The 23,111-nt window shown below is 35.9% G+C and overlaps 1 protein-coding gene across 1 annotated transcript in view; it reads left to right on the top strand.

Moving 5' to 3' along the window:
• Positions 1–23,111, top strand: part of IQCB1 (IQ motif containing B1) — a 97,111-nt gene that overhangs the window by 22,570 nt on the left and 51,430 nt on the right. The window contains exons 6-7 of the mRNA XM_004373640.2: positions 4,853–4,946; positions 10,033–10,132. Coding sequence (XP_004373697.1) covers positions 4,853–4,946; positions 10,033–10,132 — 194 coding nt within the window. The remainder of the gene's footprint in view (positions 1–4,852; positions 4,947–10,032; positions 10,133–23,111) is intronic.

Below are 23,111 nucleotides of genomic sequence, written 5' to 3' on the forward strand. Positions count from 1 at the left end.
GCTCAAATTCCCCATTTTTTCACCTATTATATCCATCTTTTCCTGTGGATTCTTTTTTTTGAAAATATATACAACATAAAATTGCTATTTTAATTATTTTTAAGTGTACAATTCAGTGGCATTAATTATATTACAGTGTTGTGCAACCATCATCACTATTTGTTTCCAAAACTTTTCAGTAACCTCAAACAGAAACTCTGTACCCATTAAGCTTTAACTCTACCCCCCTCTTCCTGGAGCACATGGTAACCACTAGTCTACTTTCTGTCTCTATGCATTTGCCTATTCTAGATATTTCAGATAAGTGGGGATCATATTTCTCCTTTTGTGTCTGGATTATTTCACTTATCATAATGTTTGCAAGGTTCATCTATGTTGTGTAGCATGTATTAGAACTCCATTCCTTTTTATATATTGTATATATATTTATACCACATTTTGTTTATCCATTCATCTGTTGATGAATTTTAGGTTTTTTTATTTTTGGCTTTTTTGGCTATTGTGAAAAATGCTGCTATGAACATTGGTGTACAAGTATCTGTTTTAGTCACTGCTTTCAAGTCTTTTGGGTATATATCCAGGAAGGCATTTGCTGGATCATATACTAATTCTATATTTAACTTTTTGAGGAACCACCAAAGTATTTCCCACAGCAGCTGCAGCATTTTACATTCCCACCAGCAATAGAAAGTGTCATTAGGAGTTTTAAAAACTCTCCAGGTGCTTCTAATATGCATCCAAGCTTTCTTAAGAGTCACTGGTAGACCAGACTACTGGGTGTGGGTGTGGGGTGAATGGATATTGGGTTGTGAACCATGATGGCTGAGTATTGTTGTATTTTCAATGCAAGTTAAAAAAAGATGCATGTGTATATATAAATGCCCACATAATATTTGAGTTAGGTTGGAGGAATCCATATTTATAAGGAGACCAAATGTATTTGGCCCATATTAGGACAAATTAGGTGCATCCAAAGCCAACCAAAACCATTTAATGAGAATGGTTATGATAATGCATGCATAGTTACTTTTTTTTTTTTAATTTTTTTTATTGTACTTTAGATGAAAGTTTACAGAATAGTTTCTCATTAAACAATACACATATTGTTTTATAACAGTGGTTAACAACCCCACAACATGTCAATAGTGTCCCTTCTCAACCCTGGGTTCCCTATTACCAGCTTTCCTGTCCTCTCCTGCCTTCTAGTTCTTGTCCCTGGACTGTTGTGCCCCATTAGTCTTATTTTGTTTTATGGGGGTGTCTAATGTTTGGCTGGATGGTGAACCTTGGGAGTGATTTCATTACTGAGCTAAAAGAGTGTCCAGGGGCCGTGCTCTCAGGGTTTCTCCAGTCTCTGCCAGGCCAGTAAGTCTGGTCTTTTTTTTGTGAGTTAGAATTTTGTTCTCCATTTTTCCCCAGCTCTGTCCAGGACCCTCTGTTGTGATCCTGGTCAGAGCAGTCAGTGGTGGTAGCTGGGCACTGTCTAGTTGTACCGAACTCAGTCTGGTGGAAGCCATGGTAGTTGTGGTCCATTAGTCCTTTGGACTTATCTTTCCCTTGTATCTTGTTTTTTTCATTCTCCCTTGCTCCCTTGCCCCCGAAGGGGTATCTTAGATGGCTGCTTACAGGCTTTTAAGACCCCAGACACTACTCACCAATGTAGAATGTAGGACATTTTCTTTATAAAGTGTGTTATGCCAATTGAGCTAGATATTCCCCAAGACCATGGTCCCCACAGCTCTCGGCCTAGCAATTTAGTCCCTCAGGGACTTTGGATGTGTCTGGGGAGCTTCCGTAACCTTTTCTTATACAAGTGTGCTGACTTCCCCAGTATTGTGTACTGTCTTACCTTTCACCAAAGTTACCACTTATCTGTTTTCTATTTAGTATCCCCCCCGACCCCTCCCATCCCTCGTAACCAACAAAGATTGTTTCTCTGTGTGTAAACTTTTTCATGGGTTTTTACAGTAGAGGTCTCACAATGTTTGTCCTTTTGTGATTGACTTATTTCACTCAGCATAATGTCCTCCAGTTTGATCCATGTTATGAGATGCTTCACAGATTCATCATTGTTCTTTATTGTTGCATAATACTCCATTTTGTGTATGTACTGTCATTCGTTTATCCATTCATCTGTTGATGGGCATGTACGTTGTTTCCATCTTTTTGCTGTTGTGAACAGTGCTGCAATGAACATAGGTGTGCATATGTCTGTTTGTGTGACGGCTCTTATTTCTATGGGATATGTTCCTAGGAGTGGGATTACTGAATTGTATGGTATTTCTATTTCTAGCTTTCTAAGCAAGCACCATATCATTTTCCAAAATGGTTGTATTATTTTGCATTCCCACCAGCAGTGCATAAGAGTTCCGATCTCCCTGCAGCCTCTCCAACATTTGTTATTTCCAGTGTTTTGGATTCGTGCCAGTAATGCCGGGGCTGAGATGGTATCTCATTGTGGTTTTAATTTGCATTTCTCTAATGGCTAGTGTTCGTGAGCATTTCCTCCTATGTCTGTTGGCCGCTTGCATGTCTTCTTTGGTGAAGTGTCTATTTATTTCCTTTGCCCAATTTTTAATTGGGTTATTTGTCTTTTTGTTGTAGACGTGTTGGATTTTCTTGTAGATCATAGAGATTAGACCTTTGTCTGACTTGTAATGTCCAAAATTTTTTTCCCAGTCTGTAGATTCTGTTTTTACTCTTTTGGTGAAGTCTTTTGATGAGCATAAGTGTTTGATTTTTAGAAGATCCTAGTTATCTAGCTTATCTTCTGGAGTTTGTTGTTGGTTATCCTGTTAATGTTGTGTATTAGGGCCTCTAGCATTGATTCTATTTTTTCTTTTATGAGCTTTATAGTTTTTGGCTTTATATTTAGGTCTTCGATCTATTTTGAATTAGTTTTTGTATATGGTGTGAGGTATGGGTCCTGTTTCATTTTTTTGCAGATGGACAACCAGTTTTGCCAGCACCATTTATTAGAAAAACTGTCTTTCCCCATCTGATGGACTTTAGGCCCTTGTCGAAGATCGGGTGACCGTAGGTAGATGGATTTACATCTGGGTTCTCAATTCTGTTCCATTGGTCAATATATCTGTTGTTGTACCAGTACCAGGCTGTTTTGATTACCGTAGCTGTATAGTAGGTTCTGAGGTCAGGTAGTGTGAGTCCTCCTACTTTATTCGTCTTCTTCAAGAGTGCTTTACTTATCCGGGGCTTCTTCCCTTCCTATATAAAGTTAATGATTAGTTTTTCTGTCTTTTTAAAGAAGGTTGTTGGTATTTGGGTTGAGATTGCATTGTATTTGTAAATTGCTTTGGGTAGAATTGTCATTTTCGTAATGTTGTGTCTACCTATCCGTTAGCATGGTATGTTTTCCCATTTATGTAGATCCCTTTGGCTTTCTGGCAGTAGTGTTTTGTAGTTTTCTTTATATAGATCTTTTATCCTATAGATTCTTTAACATAGTGATTGTAGTTACTTTTAAGTTCTTGACTACAGTTCTAATAACTGGATCATCAGAGAGTCTGTTTCTGTTAACTTTTTTTTTTTCTCAACTATGAGTCATATTTTTCTGTTTCTTCACATATCTTTTTTTTTTACTTTATTCTGGATACCATGAATGATACATTAAAAACACTCATCTTCTCTGAAGTCTGTTGAGAGCAGTTAAATACTGACAGATCAGTTGATCCCGTGGACGCTTGGTCTTAGTCTTTATCGGGACAGGTTTATTTCAGTTCTCCTGTTAATTTTAGAGCATTGCCCTTATCCCTGATTCATAGTTCTTATTCCTAAAGTATGCTCTTCTGTGGTTTCAGTGAATAGTCTAAGATGTTAACCCAGTCCTTCTAATTGGAATGTTCTCTTAAAGGCCTAGTTGTAAAATTCTTGCCTTCTTTTGGGGATTTGGATTCTGAATACCAAGCTTCCCAGCCAGATTTTTTTTTTTAATTGGATAGTGTATAGATGTGTCCCTGATGGCGCAGTGGTTAAGTGTTTGGCTGCAAACCAAAAGGTCACCAGTTGCTCCTTGGAAATCCTATAAGGCAGTTCTTCTTTGTCCAGTGGGATCATTATGAGTCAGAATCGACTCAATGGCAGCAGGTTTGGTTTTTTTTGGTCTAGCATATAGATAGTAAATCCCATGGTATGGTGCACATAGGATATTCTGGTCTAAACTGAAAACTGGTATAAAAGAAAATTATTAGAATAGAAAAACACCTATGCTAGAAATTTGAAGTGATTTAACAGCAAATTTATTGAACTGTTAACCAAATGTGAGGAGCCACAAATTTATCAATGATGTTATCTAATTGTTTTCTTTTTAATGAAATTAGGAAGTCTAGGAGTACAGCACTATCCTTGGGGATTGACAGTACTGAGGATTACCATGCCCTTTCTGCTGTTTGTTTTGGTGAAACTGGCAAAGACAGTTTCTGGACTAAAGGAATGGTTAATCTGTGATATTTCATATGCTTTTTTAGGTTTTTTATTTATTTAAGTCAACACATGTCTATCTATTAAATACCTATCTAACTTAGAATAATAGGGATAAAATACTTTCATTATTATGAAAATTAATCTTGGCAATCATAATATTTTTGCTGTTATCATTACTTTTGTGCTGCAATACAAACTTTCAGGACATCATACATGAAGAAAGCAAAAGGCCATTAAAAAGTCAGGAAAGAAAGAAAAGACCAAAATGGATATCAGAAGAGACTCTGAAGTAAACCCATCCATAAGGTCTTATACCTCTTAAATAACTAGGTCCTCTGACTCCCCAGAGAGAAGTCATTTTTTTATAAAGCAAATTGCAGCAAAATAAATTAGATTTGTCTTTTGTGTTAAGGGAGAAGAAAAAGATGAATTACTACACTTTTTCCAAATTGTGACTGATTCTCTCTTCTGGCTAGTGGGAGACCATGTTCAACTCATTCAGAATGGTAAGAAAAAAGATTTTAATACAATTGATTGTAGAGTCAACTGCTAACAGTCTGATCTATTTTTCTAAAAAAAAATGCCTCATTAACTATACAGATAACCACATTTAAATGAAATCATCCCACCATATAAATATGTAAGCCCATTTGGACATTCTAGTTTAAACAGCCAATTTGAGAGTATGAATATATCATATTAAGGGAGAAATTGCTAAAATAAAACTCTTTCCTTTGCTTTTTCTATTTATCAAAGCCGTAAGACTTAATGATAATTAGAACAATTTAGCCCAGGGAAAAAAAATTATAAAAGTTTGAAATATTATAGCTGTGTTTTAGACTTGAGAGAAATCCCTAAGTTCAGAGTGGATGATATAATGCATAGTTTTAACTTTCCAAGTAATAGTAAGTTTTTACATAATGACATTTTAATGGACTTGAAAGTTATTTTATAGGTTATTTCTATTTACGTTGAGAAATATAAGTAAATGTTAATTTTATATTATGATTCTTTAAGACTAAAAAAATAATCCTTAATGATTATCATGGCAACTTTCCTACCATCTTAAAAATTTTAATTTACTGTAAATGCAAGCATGTAAGAACATTGTTTGATTTTCTTAGAAAGTTATGTTTGAACTGATTTATTTTTTCTCTCATAATTATGCATTTATGTAATCTAAAGAGTCAAATAGTTCTATAAGGATTGTTAAAAAAAACAAACAGCAGCACAGTCTCTGACCTTCACACCCCACTCTGTTTCCCATTTTCCAAAGGCAACTACCTTTAATTAGTGTACCTAATACTTTTGGTAGTTATATAGCTAAGTAGCATGCTTAGATACTTTCCCCACCCCAGCATCATCTATCAATTTCCCATTATGGAGCATGAAGATTGAGCTCTCTCCATGCCCGCAAATGCACATAATTTTCCATTCTTCATCCTTCTAATATAGTTACAACATAATTTTTATTAGATATTCACATTGCTAGGCTACATGAATGCTATTCACACTGTGCCCTATAGCATACTTTTTCTAACTTTTTTTTATTAAACGTGGAGTTAATAACTATCTTTTAGAAATTGCTGAAATTTCTATGTAGTTCAACTAATTTCACTAATTAATTCAGCTCCACATTATTCTCCAGTCATGTAAGTTTCCTCCTGTTTCTTTCAAATACAATACTTATTCTATGGATTTCATCTTAAAGAAATTTCTTTTGGAGTCTTCTGACCTGCACCACCCTAGATGGATTGTTTTTTTGGCCTGGTACACAGCTGTCAAGTCATCCTAGTATCTTTCTTTACTAGCATCTTGGGAAGTGCCTTTAGCTCTCCTTTAATGTTATATCTCATACTAGGTTACCTAGATTCCTCTTTCTTGGTTTATTCTATTGGTTTTTGTTTTGCTTTTTTTTTTCTGAGACCTGGTAGGACAGTGGTTAAGAACTCAGCTGCTAACCAAAAGGCCAGCAGTTCAAATCCACCGCCTGCTCATTGGAAACTGTATGGGGCAGTTCTACTCTGTCTTACAGGGTCGCTATGAGTTGCAGTGGATTCAGTGGCAACGGGTTTGGTTTTTTTTGGTTTTTTTGTATCCTTTAGTAGTTTCTGGGGGGTACATGAGAAGTAATTTTTGAGAATTTGCATATCTGAAATGTCTCCAGTCTATTTCACATTTGAGTTGAGTTTAACTAGGTATAGAAGTTTCAGATGGAGACCAATTTCCCTCAGAATTTTGAAGGCATTGTTCTATTGTCTTCTAGCCTGCAGTGTGACTAGTTAAGAATAATCTTTCTTATTCCTAATCTTTTATATGTGACAAGTTATCTTTCTGGAAGTTTCTGGGATCTCTTTGTCCCTAGTGAAATCTTATGGTTATGTCCCTAAGTGTGGGACTAATCTGATCTGGTGTTTCATCCAGTATTTTAAACACTCATTGGAGTCTTTCAATCTGGAATCTTACATCTTTCATTTCTGAAAAGTTTCTTTGATGATTTCTTCACCTTCATTTGCTTTCTAGTACTGCCTTTTTGGAGCTACTCATCAATTGGTCCTGTAATTTAAAAACTGTTTTCTCTCCTATTTTTATCATCTGGTCTTTTGGATCTGCTTTCTGAAAGACTTCCTCAGTTTTATCTTCCAGCCCTCCTATAGAACTTTTCATTTCTACTGTTTCATTTTTAATTTCCAAGAGCTCTCTTTTTTTCTCTGATAGGTCCTTTTTTCATAGCACTCAGTTCTTGTTTCACTGACCCTGTATCTTGTCTTACCTCTCTGAGAATAAGATGGATGGTCTTTTGTTTATTTCTGCCTGGTTGGTCTGTTTCATACAAATTGCTTTTTCCTTTTATTTTGTTTTGCATATTAGATGCTTTCCTCAAACATTTCGTGAGCCATGGCTATCTGCTCATAATTAAGAATGTTAAAAGTGTTTGGAAAATCTCTGTGCCTTTGACAAGCTTGGTACCTAATGTGTTTCACTGTGAGGAAGTTTGAACCTATGAAGAAGATTCAGGAGCCATTATCTACTAGTCAGAGGTGGGAAATTGGAGCAGTAATAAGGATAACTGCACTAGATTGAACCACATCAAATATGTTGAAACCCATGAGTTATAGTGATACTGAAAAGAAAAAAAAAAAAAACAAAAAGCAAATAATCATTGGAGTCAACTAGGGAACCAGTACATTATTGTGAAAAATGGTAAGTGAAGGGAAAGAATCTAGCGTTTATCCCACCTTTTCTTACATATGTTGTTGTGTGCCATCCAGTTGATTCTAACTCATAGCGACCCTATAGGACTGAGCAGAACTGCCCCACAGAGTTTTCAAGACTGTAATCTTTACGGAAGCAGACTGCCACACCTTTATCCCATGGAGTGACTGGTTAGTTCAAACTGCCAACCTTTTGGTTAGCAGCCGAGTGCTTAGCCACTGTGCCACTAGGGGTCCTTAGATATAACTATAGATGAGGGGAAATTTCTCTTTATAAAAGTATTCCAACTACTAGTAAGTGAAAAAGATGTGAAAGAATAGTGCTGTTTTGTAACTCTTATGTAATGAACAGATTTAGAAATTGATTATCGGAGGCTGTCAGCATCTCAGAAAGAGAGATGACCAGACATTAAATGCCTCCTACTGGGTCATTGTAATATCACATAGGAAGTGCTTGTGCCAAAAATTCAAATCTGAATCATTTCAGTCCTCTAGCTCCAACTACCAGTTTATAGGAGGTCAGAGAAACATGCAGTCATACCCCAAGGATGCAGTTACAAAACTAGACTATGAGAAGCTCATAGCACAAATGATGGTTTCTTCAGAAAATAAATTGCGAGGGAAAAAAAAAAGATGGAGGGAGAATCAAAAGAGATTTGAAAGACACATGAGCCACACAATGACAATGTGTGGATTTTATTTGGATTATGATTCAAACATACTTTTAAAAATTCACAAGACAGTTGGAAATTGGAACACTGAGTGGATATTTGATGAAATTAAGGAAGGATTATTAATGATTTGGATGTGATAACAGTTTTATTTTTTAACAATTCATATATTTTAGAAATATGTACCGAAATGTTGTGTATAAAACGATTTGAAATCTTGGATTTGCCTTAGAATAAAATGGAAGACAGAAAGATGAAACAAGGTTGGCCATGAGTTGATTATTGTTAAGGTTGAACGAACCGTACAAAGGGGTTTATTATACTGTTCTACTTTTATGTATGTTTGAAACTTTCATTATAAAAACGTTCAAATAAATAGTCTCAGTATCAGTTTTTTGCTTGGTGGAATGGTGGCAGTAAGATAGATCTTGCCCTACCAAATAGTTATCTGACTACACTTGATAAACAGAATAGGGACTCCAAAAATAGGTTATGTAATAATGTACTGTAAGATAAACAGTATAAAAAATAAAATGGAGTGACTGTTTAATAAATATTTTAGCATTACTTTTTCCATTATAGAAAAAAAGATAAACTTAACATGCATACTACGTAACGTGATTTCAATGAATTCAAAATTAGTTATTAATAAAACATTTAGGTAGACAAAAATGGAATCGTATACTTATTCCAGCTACAGAGAAGAATTTTTTACTACTGAAGTAATAAAAAATAGAGATCACAGCAATATTTAATAGTAGTAAGATTGTTTTTCTGTGTTGTTGAACATTAAAAAAAAATTGGTGTCTAGTGAAATATTGGACTATATAAATAGAAATACAGAACAGGAGTTAGTATGGGAGATGAATCATATCTGATCCCTAAAGAGAGACAAAGGGGAAAGAGTAAAAGTGTTTCACAGAAGCTAGGGTAGTATCCACAGAGCCGGCCTGCTGGCATACCCCATCCTACTTTAAAATTCTGCTCATTTTGTGGAGAAGGAATGGAAGCTTAACATTTATTGGGAGACTGCTCTGTTCCATACATCGTACAGTAGCCTGTGAAAGTCATAATTTCTAGTTTTAAAAATGAAGAAATGGAAGTTTCAAGAAGTTAAGTAATTTGCCTAGCCATCCAATGCCAAGTCATCATAACTGGCTTCTCAGAATCTAAAAATTATAAACCAATAAAAACAAGTATTGTTTAGTAGCTAATACTTTCATTATTATTTTAAGACAAGATACTAGCAGACCTGGTATGTCATGTAACAAAAACTAAAGTTTTTAAGGACATGATCCTTCGTCTAAAGTACAATAAAAAAAAAAACCATGAACCACTGATTACAGTCATCTGTGCCATTTCCATTCCTTCATATTCTCTCTTTAGAGGAAATTTGTTTTCTTTCACTGAAATCCACTGTTAGAACAGGGATTCAGATTTAGGATATTTTGTTTTCAATTTAAAAACAGATTCTTAGCTTGATATTTGTGAATGCTATCTATAACTTCATAAAAATGGAATGACTATTATTCCTGGTTATTGAAACTACCCATATCTTAAAATATTCTTTATTGTGGGTATACAGAGGCAGGAAGTTCAGCAGAAATGGTCATGCTTTCATTTGGCTTTAAAAGGTTGAGAAAACCCCACTTGTACCATCATAGTATCTTTACTTTGATCTTTCTTTTTTATTTCTCTTCCTTTAGTACTTCAAAGTGATCATTTCTTGCACTTACTGCAAACTGACGATGTTCAGATAGGATCTACAGTCATGACTATGCTACAGAACATACTACATATCAACAGGTGACTTGGTTTCATAAAATGTTACTGATTATTTTTGATCAGAAGCATTACCAGTTTTAAGCCAATTTTGCTGAAATCATTGATTATACATGACTTGCACATGGCACTTTAAAAGCTCGGTTACCATTGTCTTTCAGAAAATAATGAATATAAAAAATGTAAATGTCTGGAAATTTATTTTAGAATTGGTATCCTAGCTCAGAGTTTAAGAAGCTCTTAGATCAAATCTCAGGCTTAGAGAAGAGAATTACTGTGATATCTGAAGAAAAATATTGGGATCACAATAAAAAATGCTCAATCATAGATTTATTTAGCAAATAGGGTGATTAAGAGCTTGGCTGCTAACCAAAAGGTGGGCAGTTTGAATCCACCAACTGCTCCTTGGAAGCCCTATGGGATCAGTTCTACTCTGTTCCTATAGGGTTGCTGTGAGTCGGAAACAATTTGACAGCAGTGAGTTTGGTTTTTTGGTTTATTGTGTGCTCAGTATTGTGCCAGGTGCTGTAGAAGGACATAAAAGAAGTAATGGACAATTTTCTCAGGTTAAATTGGAAAGGCAGAATATATATAGCTGAGATTATTGATTCATTCAGTTCAATATGGACTTAATAAGCAACTGCTATGTGCCGAGTAAAGAGCCCTGGTAGTGCAGTGGTTAAAGCACTCGGCTGCTAACCGAAAGGTTGACAGTTTGAACCCACCAGTTGCTCCACAGGAGAAGGGTGTGGCAGTCTACTTCCCTAAAGATTTATAGTGTTGAAAACTCTATGGGGCGGCTCTACTCTGTCCAACAGAGTCGCTTTGAGTCAGAATAGACTCAACGGCACTGGGTTTGGTTTGGGTTTGGTATGTGCCAAGTACTGTGTCTTTCATTGGATTTACCAAATTAAGATATAATCTTTGTCTTCAAAGAATTTATAGTATATTGGAAGAGGCAGATACATAAACATAATTACATTTTAGTGTGTTAAGTTACAGTGTTAAAGGTGTGCATAAGTGATAAAGAGCTTCTTATCCAACTGAGGGAGAATGCTTCCTAGAGAAGCTAACCCTTGAGATAAAACCTTAAGGAAGAAGAGAAATTAGCCAGGCAGGAAGAGGAGAAAACAGTATTTCCGAGCAGTGGTAACAACATAAACAAAAACACAGAGATAAGAAACAACATGCTGAGTATGAAAATTAGATGTAATTCATTGTTGCTGGAATTTAAAGTTTGGTATGGGAAGGTGGCTAGCAAGTTCTGCAGAGACTAGGTTATAAAGAACTTACATACTTTGTTAAGAAAACTAAGTCTTACCCTATACACAATGGGACCATTAAAAGATTTTTAAAGTGGGTAAAAATGGTCAGATTACATTTGTTATGTCACTCTGGTGGCTATGTTGAGGAAAGATTGTAAACGGGATAAAACTGTAGTTGAAGCAATTAGAAGAAGCACTGTAGTAATCCAAATGAAGTAATGAAATCCTGGCCTTGGGCACTGGTACCAGAGGAATAGATTTTTAAAATAATGACTTGAAATCATCGGGACTTCACTTCACTTCCACTTCTGATCAAGATGGAATAACAGGAATAGATTTATCCACCTGCAGAAAACAACACCAGTCACAACACATGAAACAACAGTTTTCAAGCAACTGGACATCAGTGAAAGAGATTCCCTGAGAAAAAAGAATGAACAGGTGAACCTTACAACTGCACTAATTTAGAGCATTGAGTTTCCAGCCTTTGGCACAGGGAAGAGTATCCCAGGCAGGTTGAGTTGAAGAGATAGAGCTGAAAGTCTAGCAAACAAGATGGCCTGCGTTCACATGACAAGAGTACCAGAGAAGAGAGAGCTACACACAGAGAAAACCCCAGAGATATGCAGAGGGTTTCCTTCAAGTATTCGGCAGAGTATGAATCAGCACATACATATGAGGGAACTACCCAATGTCAGGGAAAAGAATAATCCAGAAGGATTAAAAGGAACAGGGCCAGGAATAATGTCTGTGCCCAACTGTCAAACCAGAAAACCTCATGAATAATGAGGCATTAGATACTCAATAATGTTTCAGTTTAATAGTGGAGACTAGTTAGCACTAGATTGAGTACCATTCCAGAATACCCAAACAAATCATAAAAGCAAGACCTAAGAGGATCAAACTTTTTCCAAGTAACTTATCTTCATTTGATTGTTGAAACTGCCTACATCTTAAAATCTTCTTTATTGTAGGGTATACAAAGATAAGATGTTTAACAGGAATGGTCATGCCTTGATTTGGCTTTAAAGGGATGAGAAAATCTCACTTATGCCACCATAGAATCTTTGCTTTGACCCATCTTTTTTTTTTTTTTTTTTTTAATCTCTCTTCCTTTAATACAATAGAATGAACATTTCTTGTACTTACTGTAAACTGATGATGTTCAAATAGGATCTACAGTCATGACTGTGCTACAGAACATACATACCAACTGGTGACTTGGTTTTACAAAATGTTACTGATATATTTTAACAGAAGCATTACCAAGTTTTTACTAATTTTGCTGAAATTATTGATTATATATGACTTGTACATGGCACTTAAAAAGCACTGACCAGAACAAAGCTCAAGAATATTTTAGGAATAGAAAAATATCCAGCACTCAACAAGGTAAAATTCAAACTCTTGCATTCAATCGAAGATTACTAGGCATACAAAGAAGCAGGAAGACAGGACCATGTGAGGAGACTAAACTGATCAAAATTGACGCAGATGTTACAATTAACAGTGATACTAAATAATTATTATGACTGTATTCCATATGTTCAAAAAGTTGAATAGAGACATGGATGATATGGGGAAAAAATCATTGAATTAGAGATGAAAACTACAATGTCTGAGTTGAAAAACTGGATGGGATTAGCAGCAGGTTAACACTGCAGATTAGTGAATTTGAAGACATAGCAATAGAAGCTATACAAAGTGAAATAAAAAAAGAATAAAAATAAATGAAGAAGAAGAAGAAGAAAGAAAAGTATATCAGGGAGCTTTGGGACAACTTCAAGCAGCCTTATATACATGTAATTGGAGTACCCAATGGCAGAAAAACGTTTGAAGAAATAATGACTGAAAATTTTCGAAACTTTGTGGAAACTATAAACTCACAGATTCCAGAAGTGTTACAGGCCCCATTGACAATAAATATAAAGAAAACTATAAGAAGGCACACCATAATCAAAGTGCTCAAAATCACTGATAAAGGGAAAATCTTAAAACTGCCACAGGGGGAAAAACCACATTATATACAGAGAAATAAAGATAAGGGTTGTAGAAATATTGTAAGCAAGAAGACAATTGAGCAATATCTTTTAGGTAGAAAAAAAAATGAAAGTAGAGTTTTATACCCAGTGAATATGTTTCAAAAACAAAGATGAAATAAAGACTTTCCCAGAAATCACAAGCAGATGCTCACTACAAGAATTTTTTTAAAAAGTTCATCACCATCACACCCACACTACAGAAATGTTTAAGGAAGTCTTTCAGCCTGAAAAAAAAAAAATCACACAAAGGCATGAAAAGTATAAAAAATGGTAATTACATAGTTAATATATAGAATTATTTTCTTATTATTTAAATCTCTTTAAGAGTTGACTGTTTATGCAAACAGAATAATGTATTTAGAGATTTATAACGTATAAGTAAAATGTATTACAATGGTAACGTAAAGGCTAGGAATTGAGAAATGGAAGTATGCTTTTATAAGTTTTTTAAATTGTATATGAAGTGATACAGTATCACTTGAAGGTAGACTCTGATAGGGTGAAGATGTATACTGTAAACTAGAGCAACCAGTAAAATAACTAAAGAGTTATAAGTAATAAGCCAACAAAAGTGATAAAACTGAATCAAAAAAAATACTAATCCAAAAGAAACCAAAACCAAACCAGTTGATAATGAGTTGATTCCGACTCATCCAAAAGAAGGCAGTGAAAAAAAGGAAAAAGTGAATAAAGGACAAATAAGATATGTAGAAACCAAATGATGGATTTAAACCTATCTATACTAAATATAAATGGCTGAAAACACCCAGTTAAAAGGCAGAGATTAACTGATTAAAAAAGTGGGAACCAGCTACATTCTGCTGCTGACAAGAAATGCATCTTAACTATAAAGACACAAAAATTAAAAGGATGAAAAAAGCAATACCATGATAACACTAGTAAAAAGAAAACTGGGCCTATGTTAATATCAGACAAAGTAGGATTCAGAGCAAAGAACATTGCCGGTGATAAAGAAGCCTGTTTTGGCTATTTCATAATAATCAGGGGATCAATTCATTAAAGTACATGACAGTCCTCAATGTTTAATGACATAATAACACAGGTTCAAATACAAAAGAAAAATCTGACAGAAGTGCAATGAGTAGAAAAGTCCACAATTATAGTGAAAGCTGCCAGTACCCCTATCTTGATAATTGATAGAACAAGTGGACAAAAAATTAATATGGTTATAGAAGATTTGAGCAACAACCTCAACCACCTTGACCTGATTTACATTTTTAAAACACTATCAAACAACCACTTGTTGCCACCACTTCTCTGTCAGTTTGTTGTCTTGTGGTGGCTTGCATGTTGCTGTGATGCTGGAAGCTACACCACCAGTATTTCAAATACCAGCAAGGTCATCCGTGGTGGACATGTTTCAGCAGAGCTTCCAAACTAAGACAGACTAGGAAGAAGGACCTGGTGGTCTGCTTCTATAAAATTGCCATTGAAAACCTTATGGATAGCAACGAAACATTGTCTGACATATTGCCAGAAGGTGAGCCCCTCAGGTTGGAAGGCATTCAGAATGCAACTGGGGATGAGCTGCCTCCTCAAATTAGAGTTGACCGTAATGATATGGATAGTGTATAACTTTCAGGGCCTTCATTTGCTGGTGTGGCATGACTCAAAATGAGAAGAAACAGCTGCAAACATCCATTAATAATCAGAATGTGGAATGTATGAAGTGTGACTCTAGGAACATTGGAAGTTGTCAAAAATGAACTGGAACACATAGAGATTGATACACTAGGCATTAGTTAGCTGAAGTGGACTGGTATTGGCCATTTCGAACCAGACAATCATGGTCCACTAAGCCAGGAATGACAAATTGAAGAGGAGTGGCGTTGCATTCATCGTGAAAAAGAACAACTCGAGAGCTGTCTTGAAGTACTGTGCTGTCAGTGACAGGAAAGTATCTATACACCTACAGGGAATACCAGTAAATACGACTATTATTCAAATTTATGCACCAACCACTAATGCCAAATGTAAAGAAATTGAAGATCTTTCCCAACTTCTGCAGTCTGAAATAGATTAAACATGTAATTGGTCATTGGAATGCGAAAGTTGGAAACAAAGAAAAAGGATCAGTAGTTGGAAAATATGGCCTTGGTGATAGAAACGATGCCAGAGATTGCATGATAGAATTTGGAAGACCAACGACTTATTCATTGCAGATACCGTTTTTCAACAACAAACAGCAACTATACACATGGACCTCGCCAGATGGAATATACAAGAATCAAATTGACTACATTTGTGGAAAGAGGCGATGGAGAAGCTCAGTATCACCAGTCAGAAAAGACCAGGGCCCGACTGTGGAATAGACCATCAATTGTTTGTATGTAAGTTCCAGTTGAAGCCGAAGAAAATTAGAGCAAGTCCACGAGAGCCAAAATACGACCTTGAGTATATCCCACCTGAATTTAGAGACCATCTCAAGAATAGATTTTATGCATTAAACACTAATGACTGAAGACCAGACAAATTGTGGGCTGACATCAAACATGATGAATGCAAAAGGTCATTAAAAAGACAGGAAAGAAAGAAAAGGCCAAAATGGATGTCAGAAGAGAATCTGAAACTTGCTCTTGAACATAGAATAGCTAAAGTGAATGAAAGAAATGATGAAGTAGAAGAGCTGAACGGAAGATTTCAAAGGGCGGGTTGAGAAGACAAAGTAAAGTATTATAATGAAATGTGCAAAGACCTGGAGTTAGAAAACCAAAAGGGAAGAACACACTTGGCATTTCTCAAGCTGAAAGAAATGAAGAAAAAACTCAAGTCTCGAGTTGCAGTAATGAAGGATTCTACGGGGAAAATATTAAAAGATGCAGGAAGCATGAAAAGAAGATGGAAGGAATATACGGAGTCACTGTATCAAAAAGAATTAGTCGATGTTCAACCATTTCTGGAGGTAGCACATGATCAAGAACTGATAGTACTGAAGGAAGACGTCCAAGCTGCTTAAAGACAGAGACAAAAAATAAGGCTTGAGGAATTGACAGAATACCATTTGAGATGTTTCAACAAACAAATGCAGCGCTGAAAGTTCTCACTCATGTATGTCAAGAAATTTTGAAGACAGCTACCTGGACAACAGACTGGAAGAGATCCGTATTTGTGCCTATTCCAAAGAAAGGTGATCCAACAGAATGTGGAAATTATTGAACAAATATGATTAATATCACAAGCAAGTAAAATTTTGCTGAAGATCATTCAAAAACGATTGCAGCAGTACATCGACAGGGAACTGCCAGAAATTCAAACTAGATTCAGAAGAGGATGTGGAACAACAGATATCATTGCTGATGTCAGATGGATCTTGGCTGACAGCAGAGAATACAAAAATATGGTTACCTATGTTTTATTGACTCTGCAGAGGCATTCGACTGTGTGAATCATAACAAATTATGGATAACATTGCAACGAATGGGAATTCTAGAACACTTAATTGTGCTCATGTGGAACCTGTATGTATACCAGGAGGCAGTCTTTCAAACAGTACAAGGATATACTATGTGGTTAAAAGTCAGGAAAGATGTGTGTCAGCGTTGCATCCTTTCACTGTACTTATTCAGTCTGTATGCTTAGTAAATAATCCAAGAAGCTGAACTATATAAAGAATGCAGCATTAGGATTGGATGAAGACTCATTAATAACCTGCAATATGCAGGTGACACAGCCTTTCTGCAAAAAGTGAAGAGGTCTTGAAGCACGTACTGATAAAGATCAAAGAATAAACCTTTGGTATGGATCACACCTCAACATAAAGAAAACAAAAATCCTCACAAGTGGACCAGTAGGCAACATAGTGATAAACGGAGAAAAGATTTAAGTTGTCAAGGATTTCAGTTTTCTTGGATGCACAATCAACACTCATGGAAGCAGCAGTCAAGAAATCAAGCAATGTATTACATTGGGCAGATTTGCTGCAAAATACCTCTTTAAGGTGTTAAAAAATGAAGATGTCAATTTGAGGACTAAAGTGCGCCTGACTCAAGGCATGGTATTTTCAGTCGCCTCATGTGCATGGAAAAACTGGATAATTAATAAGGACGACTGAAGAAGAGTTGACGCCTTTGCATTATGGTGTTGTTGAAGAATATTGAATATACCATGAACTGCAAAAAGGACGAACAAATTTGTCTCCGAGGAAGTACAACCAGAATGCTCCTTAGAAGCAAGAATGGTGAGACTTTGTCGCAAGTTCTTTGGACATATTATCTGGAGGGACCAGTCCCTGGAGAAGGACATCATGCTTGGTAAAGTAGAGGGTCGGTGTCTTAGTCATCTAGTGCTGCTTTAAAAGAAATACCACAAGTGGATGGCTTTAACAAGGAGAAATTTATTCTCTCACAGTCTCGTAGGCTACAAGTCCAAATTTAGGGTGCCGGCTCCATGGGAAGGCTTTCTCTTCTCTGTTGGCTCTGGAGGGAAGATCCTTTTGATGCATCAATCTTCCCTTGGTCTGGGAGCATCTCAGTGCAGGAACCTCAGGTCCAAAGAATGTGCTTTGCTCCCAGCGCTGCTTTCTTGGTGGTATGAGGTTTCCATGTGTCTCTGCTCACTTCTCTCTTTTATATCTCAAAAGAGATTGGTTTAAGACACTATCTAATCTTGTAGACCTCATCAGTATAACTGCCACTAATCCATCTTATTACATCATAGTGATAGAGTTTACAACACATAAGGAAATCATGTCAGATTACAAAATGGTACACAGTCATACGATACTTGGAATCATGACCCAGCCAAGTTGACAGATATTTTTGGGGGACACAATTAATCCATGACAGTCATTGAAAAAAGAAGACCCTCAATGAGATGTATTGACACAGGGGCTGCAACAGTGAGCTCAAGCATATCATCAATTGTTAGGATGACGCAGAACCTGGCAGAGTTTTGTTCTTCTTGATGGCACCTAACATCAATAACATTAGAGAAACCAAAAGACAATAGGGGAGACAAAACGGAAGACACTAGAGGAAATTTTAGCCTCTGACATCACAGCTACAGAAAACAGTAAACACAGCCTAATTCCCAGGCAGGTGTACATAAAACCTCACAAGAAGATGTATTTTTCTCAGTTACTTTACCCATTATATCAGGTCCAACTTTCAACCAAAAATTACAAGGCATGCTAAAAGGCAAATAACAGTATGAAGATACAAAACAAGCATCAGAACCAGACTCAGAAACAAAGAGATTTTGGAATTATCAGACTTAAGAATTTAAAAGGGTGAAGCGCTCTGATAGAAGAAGTGAACAACATGCAAGAACATAGGGGTAATATAAAGAGTCATGAAAACTGTAAGAAATAATCAAAGTAAATGCTAGAAATCAAAAACAGTAACAGATATGAACATTGTCTTTGATGAATTATCAGCAGACTGGACACAGTCAAGGAGAGAAGCAGTGAGCTTGAAGATTTGTCAGTAGAAACATCCCAAATTGAAAAGCCAGGAGAAGAAAGAAAAGGCAAAAAAAGAACAGAATAGCAAGAACTGTGGGACAATTAACTAAAAGTATAAGATGCATAATGGGAATAACCAGGGGGAAAAGAAAGAAAGGCACAGAAGAAATATTTAAGTAATAATGGCTGAGAGTTTTCCAAAGTTGTTGACAGACACCAAACCACAGATCCAGGAAGCTCAGAGAAGAGTAAGCAGGATAAACACCCAAAAATCTGCACTGAGGCATATCATATTCAAATTGCAGAAAATCGAAGACAAATAGAAAATCTTGAAAGAAGTCTGTGTGGGGAGTTGGGGGTGGGGGTTGTAGGGGAAGGGAAGCCTTACCTGTAGAGGAACAAGTGTAAGAATTATGTTAGACTTTTCTTCAGAAACCATGGAAGCAAGAAGTATGTGGAGAGAAATACGTAAAATGTTGAAGAAGAAAAAAGCAAAAAACCTTCAGTATGGATTATGCCCGAACATTAAAAAAATGGAAATCCTCACAGTTGGGCCCATAAACAACATCATAATAAATGGTGAAGAAATTGAAGTTTTCAAGGATTTCATTCTACTTGAATCAACAGTCAACACCCATGGAAGCAGTCGAGAAATCAAACAACATATTGCATTGGGCAAATCTGCAGCTAGAGACATCTTTAAAGTGTTAAAAAGCAACGAAGTCGCTTGGATGACTAAGGTGTGCCAGACCCAAGCCACGGTATTTTCCGTTATCTCATAAAAAATCCATGTGAAAGCTGGACAATGAAAAAGGAAGACTGAAGAAGAATCGATGCATTCAGATTGTGTTGGTGAAGAATATTGAGTACATCATGGACTGCCAGAAGAGCAGACAAATCAGTGTTGGAGGAAGTACAGCCAGAATGTTCCTTAGAAGCAAGAACATCATCAGGAGTGACCTACTGCTAGAGAAGGACATTATACTTGGTAGAGAGTTAGTGAAAAAGAGGGAGACCCTCAAGGAGATGTATTGACACCATGGTTTCAACAGTACGCTTAAACATGGCAACAATTGTGAGAATGACTCAGGACTGCAGAATGTTTCGTTCTGTTATGTATAAGGCTGCTATGAGTTGGAGCCAAGTCAGCAGCACCTAACAACAAATAACAATCTGAAATTCTATACCCAGTTAAATTATCCTTCAAAAGTGAAGGGAAAATAGTTTCTCAAACAAATAAAAATTGAGGGAATTTGGTACCACTAGACCTGCCTTGCAAGTACTGTTAAAAGAAGTTCTTCAGAGAGAAAGAAAATTATATAGATCAGAAACCTGAATCTACATAAAAGAGCATTAAAAAAGGAATAAGTGAAGATAAATTAAAATCTTTTAAATCTCCTATTCTTAATTGATCTAACAGATAACTGTTTGTTCATAATAATAATAGCAACAATTTATTGGTGACTATAGCTCATAGGAGACCCTTGTGGTATAGTGGTTAAGTGCTACGGCTGCTAACCAAAAAGTTGGCAGTTTGAATCCACCAAACGCTCCTTGGAAACTCTATGGGGCAGTTCTTCTCTGTCCTATAGGGTTGTTATGAGTCGGAATCGACTTGATGGCAGCGGGTTTGGGTGTTTTTGGTTTATAGCTCGTAGATAAGTGAAATGAATGACAGCAACATAATAATGAACGTGAGTGTGGAACTGGGAATACTTTTATAAGGTACCTGCACTGCCATGAAGCGATACAGTATTATTTGAAAGTGGACTTGGATTAATTGTATATTATATTGCAAACTTTAGGTTAATCACTACAAAAAATTAACAAAATATAATTGATATGCTAAGAGAGAAAATGCTAAAAAAAAAGACAAAAGCAAAGAACAAAGACAAGAAATAGAAAACAGTTACAGATATGACACTGTTAACTGACATCAATAATCACTTTAAATGTGTATTGTCTAAATATACCAATTAAAAGACAGACACTGTGAGAGTGGATTAAAAAAAAGAAAAAGACCTAATTATATGTTGTGTACAAGAAACTCACTTTAAATATAAAGACACAGATTAAAAGTAAATGAATGGAGAAAGATATACCATGCTAACACTATTCAAAAAACAAGATTTCAGGACAGAGCAAGGAAAATTATTAGGGATAAAAGAGGTATTACATAATGATAAAAGGGTCAGTTCTCCAAAAAGACATAGCAGTCCCTAATATATATGTGCCTAACAACAGAGTATCAAAATATGTGAGGCAATAACTGATAGAACTTTAGGATAAATGGTCAAATCCACTATTACAGTTGGAGACTTCAACACCTCTCTATCAGTAATGATAGATATAGCATGCAGAAAATCGTTAAGGATGTAGTTGAACTGAGCAGTAGCATTAGTTAACTGGGTGTAGTTTAAATTTGTAGATTACTTCATTCAACAACAGCCAAATACACATTTCTTCTCAAGCTCACATTATATAATCACCAAGGTACACCACATTCTAGGCCACAAAATACACCTTAACAAATTTAAACACATAGAAATCATGTGAAGTATGCTATCAGACCACAATGGAATTAAACGAGAAATCAATTTTTTTTTTTTTGACAGATGAACCTTTATTTTAAAAAAATAGCACTTCAAATAAATTAAAAGGGACAACCGTCAAGTGTTCAACTGTGAGGAAGTAGCTGCAACGTAGAGAGACTCCAAGCTGCAGTCTTCTAACGTCCTTCCTTGTCCAGTGGCAAAGGCCACGTATCTCATTACTCCCACTCAGTCTTTTCCCTACTGTCAGGAGGGAAGTAGAGGAGAAAGCTGTATCTGAATGGAATGAACATTTCCATGTACTCGCTAATACAAGTTTCACTTCATGACCAAATGTATTCTTCCAAAATAAAAAAGAGAGGAGGGAAGCTGCATGTTTTTAAAAATAGAAATTATTTAGGGATACAGCACTAACTCTAGTGCGTTTAACAGGCAATAGCAACTTTTTTCCTCTGAAGTCAAACACCATCCCCAGCTGAGCCTTTGTGCTGCAAGCTTTTCAGGAGATAGATAGCTGGAAAATCACAAAATATTTGGAGAGTAAACAACACATTTCTAAATAACACATGGGTCAAAGAAGAAGTCTCAAGAGACTTTAAAGATACATTGAACAAAAGGAAAATACAGTTTCATCAAAATTCGTGTGATGTAGCAAAAGCAGTGGTTAGAGGGAAATTTCTAGCATTGAATGTATATGTTAGAAAAGAAAAAAGATAAAAAATCAGTAACCTAAGTTTCTGTCTTAGGAAACTCAAAAAATAACAAGTTAAATCCAAAGTAAGCAGAAGAAATTATAAGAGCAGAAATCAGTGAAATAGAAAACAGGAAATTAATAGAGAAAATCAACAAAACCAAAAGCTGTTTGTTTGAAAAGATCCTAAGTTTGTCGGGGGGGAACAAAGTGCTGATTTCATGAATATAAATGTAAAAATTCTCAATAAAATATTAGCAAATCAAATCCAACAATGTATAAAAAGAGTTACAAACCCTGACCAAGTAGGATTTATTCAGTGATCCAACACTGGTTCAGTGTTCAAAAATCAATATACAGGCATTCCTCGTTTAATTGTGCTTCACAGATAATGCATTTTTTACAAATTGAAGGTTTGTGACAACCCTGCATTGAGCAGGTCTGTCGGTGCCGTTTTTCCAACAGCCTGTGCTCACTTCGTGTCTCTGTGTCACATTTTAGTAGTTCTCGCAATATTTCACGCTTTTGATTATTATTATATCTGTTTTGGTGATCTGTGTTCAGTGATCTTTGATGTTACTATTGTAATTGTTTTGGGGTGTCATGAACCGCGCCACATATAAGATGGTGAACTTAATCGATAAATGTTGTGTGTGTTCCAGCTGCTCCACTGATTGGCCATTCCCCTGTCTCTCTCCCTCCTCTGGCATCCCTATTCCCTGAGACACAACAGTATTGAAATTAGGCTAATTAATAACCCTTCAATGGCTTCTAAGTTTTCACATAAAAGGAAGAGTCGCACGTCTCTCGCTTTAAATCAAAAGTTAGATGTGATTAAGCTTTAGTGAGGAAGGAATGTTGAAAGCCAACATAGGCAGAAAGCTAGGCCTTTTGTGCCAGACAGCTAAGTTGTGAATGCAAAAGAAAAGATCTTGAAGGAAATTAAAAGTGCTACTAGAGTGGACACATAGATGATAAGAAATCAAAACAGCCCTGTCTTAGTTATCTAGTGCTGCTATAACAGAAATACC

Source organism: Trichechus manatus, unplaced genomic scaffold, assembly GCF_000243295.1.
Source record: "Trichechus manatus latirostris isolate Lorelei unplaced genomic scaffold, TriManLat1.0 scaffold00026, whole genome shotgun sequence".
In the NCBI taxonomy this organism is placed as follows: Eukaryota; Metazoa; Chordata; class Mammalia; order Sirenia; family Trichechidae; genus Trichechus; species Trichechus manatus.